General features: G+C 37.9%; 1 protein-coding gene across 2 annotated transcripts; it reads left to right on the top strand.

Moving 5' to 3' along the window:
- Positions 1 to 5,098: 5,098 nt before the first annotated feature.
- On the top strand, positions 5,099 to 8,025 carry LOC140775060 (tubulin alpha-5 chain-like). 2 transcript variants are annotated; one of them, XM_073118304.1, is made up of 6 exons: positions 5,099 to 5,335; positions 5,521 to 5,735; positions 5,835 to 6,034; positions 6,837 to 7,345; positions 7,467 to 7,587; positions 7,673 to 8,025. In XM_073118304.1, the coding sequence occupies exons 1-6, from the start codon at positions 5,223 to 5,225 to the stop codon at positions 7,925 to 7,927; spliced, it is 1,413 nt and encodes a 470-aa protein (XP_072974405.1). In that variant the 5' UTR covers positions 5,099 to 5,222; the 3' UTR covers positions 7,928 to 8,025. The 2 variants fall into 2 exon arrangements, with proteins under 2 accessions (XP_072974405.1, XP_072974404.1); XM_073118303.1 differs by having other exon boundaries at positions 5,105 to 5,335; positions 7,467 to 8,025.

The raw sequence follows: 8,025 nt of genomic DNA, 5'->3' as shown, positions 1-8,025 counted from the left end.
AGTGGTTGCAACATCGGTCCTTATCGTGGTTGGTTCCCATTCAACAGCACTCTTTGACCATTCCTCCGAAATATAAGTGTGAGGTTTGAAAAATCAAATGTTACGGGCCCCAAGCTTTGAAGCCATTGGGTCCCCAAGATAATGTCAGCACCTCGCAAGGCCAATGGATAAAGATCCAATGTGAAAATTTGGCCTTGCACCTTCAACTCCACACCTCCACAAATGAAATCTATTCGCAAGGTGATGCCATCTCCAATCGTTACATCGAACCCTTTCGTGGGTTTCGACTCAAGCTCAATCTTTCTAAGAAGCCTCTTGTCAATGAAGTTGTGGGTGGACCCGATGTTGATCAAGATTCTCAATGTGGTTTTCTTGACTACATTGTTCACCCACAAAGTCTTTGGCATGGCTGTCCCTAAATAGGCATGGAGGAAGATTTCGGTGATCATGTCCTCCACGAGTTGCTCCTCAGCTACTCCTCCTTGCTGTCCAGCCACCTTCATCTTCAGCTACAAACTCATCCTCCACATCCTCCAATCCATCTATTAGCATCACCGATCCCATCGATTTAGCACAGCGATGTCCGGGTACAACTTCTCATCACCACGAAAGCATAGGCCTTTGGCTTCATTCCTCCACTTAAGCAGGTGTGAGTGTAACAACCTGCCCCCCCCCCCCCCCCCCCCCCCCAATTTTTTTTTTCACACTATGGTACAATGATATGTAACCAGTGGCAGAAAATTGATCATCTTGTTCGCCGAGTGATGGACTAACGATTTTACTACTAGGGTTTACCCTCCCTTGGTATATTATGTGGTCGGGTGTGAGTATTGATGTGGCCTACGAGCATAACTCTGCATGAGCTTGGGTTACAAACTTGATAGTCTAAGGTGATACATATTATGTGGTGTAGTGTTGACATGGCCTATAGGTAGAGCTCAGTATGAGCTTGAGTTTGAGGACTTGATAGTCAAGATTGATGCATATTATGTTATTGATTGCTACTACATATGCACATTAGATGAATATGATGAGTATGCGTTACTGATGCATTGATTTGATCATGATGTGTATATTCGTATTTACCAATGGTTGCAACCTTATTTACACTAGTTGTAAACTATAGAAGTAGATCTTACTGCACTTTATGCTCACCATTATTTGGTGGAAATATTATAACAACCTATCTTAAAAAAATTAATTAGGGTGCATGGCACAACGTGATCGGCTATAGCGTGGTTGGCCTCATGTCATGCAGCTACGGGCGGGCTGAGGGCGCCATGCGCCCCCAACTGTTGGCCCGGCCAACCTAGCTGGGCCAACTGGCGCAGTGGGCCTCGGCGCCGCCCAACTGCCACCGTTCCCCTCTTCCCCATCGCCTCTCTGTTTTTCTTCTCTCCACTCTCTCTCTCTCTCTCTTTTGGTCTCTCTCACTCTCCTCTTTCCCTCAAACTCTCTTTCTCTCTCTATCTCACTATTACCACCGCCAACCCGCTGCCATTGCCGCTGTGCTACCGGTGTTGGTGAGCCTCCTCCTTCCTCCTCTTCCTTCTTGTCTCTCTATCTCTATCTCCCTCTCTCTTTCTCTGTTTCTCTCTATTTCTCTCGCTCTCTCTCCTTTTATGACCGTCGCCTTCAACCACCTGATCCGTCGCCCTCCTCCCTTCTCCTCTCTCTCTCTCCCTCTTTCTCTCTCTCTAATTCCTTCTCTCTCTCTCACTTGGGCTCAGGCTCGGGCTCGTCGGAGCCAAGCCGCCGACAAGAGGCTAGCCACTAGCTGGCCAGTAGCGGTCAAGCCCCTCCCTGCTGGCCCGGTGCCCTTCCTTTCCTTCTTTATCTCTTCTCTTCTTCTTCTTTCTTCTTCCTTTTTTTTTTCTTTTTTTCTTATTCTTCCTTAGCTTCTTCTCCCCTTCTTTCTGCAATAGTGCTGGGCTCGACCCAACACTGTAGCAGGCCAGTGCTAGATGTGGTGGCAGCTCTTTTATTTTATTATTTATTTAATTCTTTAGTTAGGTATTTCTTACTTAATTAATGCAAATAGATTATTTAGATATTAATTAATGTAATATTAATATGAATTCTTTAGTATGATTATTATTAATTATAATTAGTATAATTAATGATTATACTATTATAACTATAAATATAGGTAATACTTATATTTACTTATTTATATTTCTATTAGATTAATAGATAGATTTGTAAATTTTAATTATTAGATTTATATACTAATATTCTTATGATATACATTTTAAGTAATTCTAATAATTTATTATATAATATCATTTTGTAACAAATGAAATACTTGTCTTATTTATTTATTTATTTATTATAAAGTAAAGACTATAAAGTCCCTAATTAATTAAGATAAAGTGAGAACCATAACTTCATCATAATTGGATTTTTATCTATATTTATACTTTTATTTATAATTATAAATCTAACTAGTTATAAGTGGAAATTCTGAAACCTAATAAAATCATCATATTTAATATGAACGGATTTTAATTAGATAAACGGCTAATTTCACGTTACCTAAACATTTTCAGATCCCGAACCCCTTATGTGAGACCCGTGGACCTTATTAGCGATGTGTGACGATTGATTGATGGACATAAGGAATACGTGTAGTATTATCCCCTAGATGCCTTTCTCAAATTAGGTTATATTATATATTATGTACACGCATGTTTTGGCCTCCAGCATGATTATATGACTTTATTTAAAGATGATTATAGTCAAGCATATTTTATCATGCATGTAATTAGGCTAATCTTGGATATAAGTATAATAATGATATATAGAGATGATTAGAGATGACTATACTGCTTTATGTCCAGTTGATTTGTAGCATGAGTATGCATATGATACATGTATCATTGGAGATTTCATCGCATCATATATTTCTTTTGACTCATTTTCCACCTAAATTCCTTATATGCATGACTTATTATAGTACTGGATATAAAATTCATATGATTTGTCATTTAGAAGAAAAGTATGAAATCTGATTAATATGATAGTTAATAGAAAGCGTGAGGATACCCAAGCAAGCGCGAGGGTTAGGACGCGCTTGGTGGATGATTGATCACTAGACATAGTCATGATCTTGTGGCCTTACGTCCGAGGTCGTTAATCTATGTGCACAGTAGACATTCGGACACATACCGTTCGCTAGGGCATATGTGGCGAGTAATCCTCATGTGTTTCTATCAGCTAGGAGGATGCTCGGTCTGGATGGATGTTGATACCCCTAGTGGATGGTAGAGTATGGTTATGATTGAGATACTCTTTGTGGATAGCAGAATATGCTCTAAGCCTTCGGGCATGATGTTGAGATCAGGTACTGGGTGTTGATTATGCATAGTGGTCTAGTATGATAATGACATACAGAGATGATATTGATGATTAAGATGTTGAGAAATGCATATGATTTTATTATCATCTAATATACCTGATTATTGAGTAGTCAATATATATCATATGTGGTTGCATTTGATATCATAGCATGGTCATGATCGGCATGCATCATATGTGTCATATTTAAAAAAGAGTTATGATGATAGTAAAATATGGAGATTATTTATACATTGTCGAGAATTATATACTTTGATCAGTTATGACATGATATTTACATTTCATTTATATATTATTGAAGATACAATCATATACTCATTCATGACATGATGCTTCTATATGATTCATAACTCTCTGTTTGGCATCACTGATTTAAGGTAAGGTATATTTACTGAGCCTTTTGCTCATAATTCTCTTTATTTTTTTTCTAACACCCTTAAATATATAATACGTGATAGCGACTTGAGATATCCTAAGAAGATATTTTAGAATGATGAGGTAAGCTATAAGTGCGAGACAGTATAGATAATATTTTGTATAGAAATCGAGTTGTATCGTTGTTTGTTATATTTATATTTTATTATATTAGATGATGATTTGTATAATACATGTCAGATTATAGTGTACTCATGTATCAGTTATTTTAGTTGTACCTTGATGGTTTGTCGTGGCTTATGTAGGCTATGCCAGATTATATAGTTGTTTGGTGTATACTATTGTGGACTTGGATATTTATATGTTAACAGATTTATTTGATTAATAGTATGATTTATTTGGTAATAGATTATGTGAGCATGGACATATTAGAAGGTTTTATTTGATGATGTCATGATTATATTGGCACAGGAGTGTATCTGTGCGTAATAACGTGCTGTGTGGGCGTACATGTGCCCATGCTATGCGGGAGCGTTACAAATATTTTCAAATTTATAAATGACCCTGAGCCCATGGAGGATCACGTGAATTCTACTCATATGAGGGGCATGTGTATTTGGTGGTTGGGGTGTTACATCGATTATCTTTCATAATAACTAATAAACATAAAAGACAAAACTAACAATTAACGCCACAATAAATCTGAGATGGTTTCCCTCGTAAAATTTTATAAGCATATTGTAGTCATCTTATATATAAAATGGGTAAAATGTAATGAGTAAACTAAAATGGGTAGGAGTCACCCATTCCTAGTAATGTATTCGTTCTCGAACATTCTAAAACAACTGAATGAGGTCTTTAGCTGCTCCACACAAGGCTTGAGTTGGGGAATATATATATATATATATATATATATATATATGAAACACTGCTTACTGCTAGGCACGGCAAACAACGCCCAACCAGAACAGAAAGAAGCTACTCCTACAAATCAATCATATTAATATTAAATTAAACCCAGAGTCCAACGATCGTCCAGTTGGCAAAATTATTTGGATCAAGACATTAACCAAAACCAACGTGTTTCAGGAGATTTCTCATCTATTTTTTGACGGTGGCCATAATTTTTCCAGCAAATATTTATTTTACAAATATTTGAAGTTTTAAGGATTCTAATTGCTTACAAATATTTGAGATTAGCAAGCTGGTGCTATTTGTTATAAATGTCAAAAATGAAACAACGCGGGCCGAACTATGGGCTAAATTCCAATATGGTAAATATAGTAAAATGATATTAAATATTGTACACCCTCTCTCCTCTGACCATTTGTCATTTATATCTAATTCTGATATTATCAAATCCTTGCTGTCCTACGTATTATAAGATTCTGTTAGCCTCCTATCCGTCTTCTTCCTGTTGAGAGAGGAAAGGAGAATTAGGCATAGGCACAGGCGCTTGGAGGTCTTCGGACGAAGGAATTTACGAAGAGATGAGAGAAATAATTAGCGTGCACATAGGGCAGGCGGGGATCCAGGTTGGGAATTCTTGCTGGGAGTTGTACTGCCTCGAGCATGGCATCCAGCCCGATGGGATGATGCCCAGGTTTGGCAATCATGCAGTGCTTCCCTCGTCTTTGTTTGCTTCAATGCGTCATTGAATGATTTATATATTTATTTATTTATCTATTTATTAGAATAAGTGCCTATAGTTGATTATGGGATCTATAATGGAATTGGGATTGTTCTGGGTGGATCTCGTCATATCTTAGTTTTGTTTTGCCCTTGCAGCGATACGTCGGTAGGAGTTGCGCATGATGCATTCAATACGTTCTTCAGCGAGACCGGTGCAGGGAAGCATGTGCCGAGAGCCATCTTTGTTGATTTGGAGCCCACCGTGATCGATGAGGTCAGAAGCGGGGCGTATCGCCAGCTCTTTCATCCGGAGCAGCTCATCTCTGGCAAGGAAGATGCCGCGAATAATTTTGCCCGAGGGCACTACACAGGTATACCACTGTAATGTAATAATTTCCTAAGAAGTAGTAAGTAGCTGATCCCTTTATTTATCGGAATATTTAGATTTGATCATAGTTTGTTTGTTGCAGTGGGGAAGGAAATTATTGATGTTTGCCTCGACAGGATCAGAAAATTGGCAGACATGTGCACGGGGTTGCAGGGATTTTTGGTTTTCAATGCTGTTGGTGGTGGAACTGGTTCTGGACTGGGTTCATTGCTGTTAGAGCGCTTGTCTGTCGACTATGGAAAGAAGTCGAAGCTTGGATTTACCATTTATCCTTCCCCACAAGTATTGTGTCTTTTGCTTCAGTTTAAGCTTCTTTCTTGGTTTAATTGCTATTACTTCTTACCTCATTAATCTAGTTCATTTTGTGCAATTATGTTATCTTTCTTTATCTGTTATGCTTGATGACCAAGGGTATTGGGTACAAAAGAAAATTGATTTGAAACAACAAATTCTCGTTCTCAGAATATATAAGAAAATCTTTGTTTATTGTTGTTGTCTCTATGAAATTTGATATTGCTGCATACCTCTTATCCACAAATAGCTACTGTTTTGAATTACAGAATATGATGTGTCTGAAATGGAATTACAACAATAGAACAAGATTGGTTACTCTATTTTTGTGGATTAGTTTACCAAGTCTAGTATACTTTATTAGTGCATGCAACTGTAGCAATAACTCTTTGTGCTAATTCCAACTGTATGATCGATATAGGGCCTATCCTAATTTACCTATAATCACATTGAGACACTTTAATCCTATTTCAGGTCCATGTTATTATAATTCTATTTGTTTCAAATTTTCAATCACTAAAATTGAAGTTAATAGATGTGATGCTTCAAGAAGGTGGATATATGCTTAGGGAAGCACTTAAATTGTGTCGATGTGTTTATGGCACATGTTGGCATGTATCTGGAAATACATAAGTAGGGTTTCTTGATCTATGAACCTCAGGACGGTGTTCATCTTGCGAGTTGCTAGTGACAGTTATATGTATGTTTGTTTGTGTTTGAATTTTGAAAACACATTGACATCCTTGTAAGTTGTAAAAATGCAAAGGCATCTGACAGTGAGTTTCTATTTCAGGTATCAACAGCAGTTGTTGAGCCTTATAATAGCGTACTTTCGACTCATTCCTTGCTTGAGCATACAGATGTTGCAGTTCTTTTGGACAATGAAGCCATCTATGACATATGCAGGAGGTCCTTAGATATTGAGAGGCCAACTTATACCAACTTGAATCGGCTTATATCTCAGATCATATCCTCATTAACCACTTCCTTGAGGTTTGATGGAGCTATCAATGTTGACATTACAGAGTTTCAGACCAACCTTGTACCTTACCCTCGGATCCATTTCATGCTTTCTTCATATGCCCCTGTTATCTCTGCTGAGAAGGCATACCATGAGCAGCTTTCAGTTCCAGAGATAACAAGCGCTGTATTTGAGCCGTCAAGCATGATGGTGAAATGTGATCCTAGGCATGGGAAGTATATGGCTTGTTGCCTAATGTACCGTGGAGATATTGTGCCCAAGGATGTTAATGCTGCTGTTGCTACCATTAAAACCAAGAGAACAGTTCAATTTGTTGATTGGTAAGCACAAATCCTTCTAATCTTTTGCTCAGTATTGCAATTTTGAAAAAATCAAATCTGTCCAAACTAAATATTTGATTTTCTGGAAAGCTGAAACTTGATGACATGTTGTCTTGTGAAGGTGTCCGACCGGTTTTAAGTGTGGAATAAACTATCAGCCTCCAACTGTCGTCCCTGGAGGTGATCTGGCTAAGGTGCGACGTGCTGTTTGCATGATCAGCAATAACACAGCTGTTGCTGAAGTCTTCTCACGTATTGACCACAAGTTTGATCTCATGTATGCAAAACGTGCATTTGTGCACTGGTATGTTGGTGAAGGAATGGAAGAAGGAGAATTCTCGGAGGCTCGGGAGGATTTGGCTGCCCTTGAGAAGGATTATGAGGAAGTTGGAGCAGATGGTGCTGATGATGATGATGAAGAGGGCGAAGAGTATTGATTTCTCTGGATTGATCTTCAAAAACCAGTTTGGATTTCTTTTGTTTTTACCATGTTTTTGCATTATAAGCCTTTGCTACAATGCTACCTTTACATGGATCATCTTTTTTGTTTATTGTTTCTTATTTGGTTTGATATTCATCTAATAATTCGTGTTTCCAGTAATTCCATGTTGTAAAAGTTCTGTTTTCTTTATCTATGTTCTCGTCACTAAGATGTGATAAGTTAGAGTTGAACGAATCAA

The sequence above is a fragment of the Typha angustifolia genome, chromosome 13 (genome assembly GCF_048772165.1).
Source record: "Typha angustifolia cultivar Huaian chromosome 13, ASM4877216v1, whole genome shotgun sequence".
Lineage (NCBI taxonomy): Eukaryota > Viridiplantae > Streptophyta > Magnoliopsida > Poales > Typhaceae > Typha > Typha angustifolia.
This window is presented reverse-complemented; position numbering and strand designations above follow the sequence as displayed.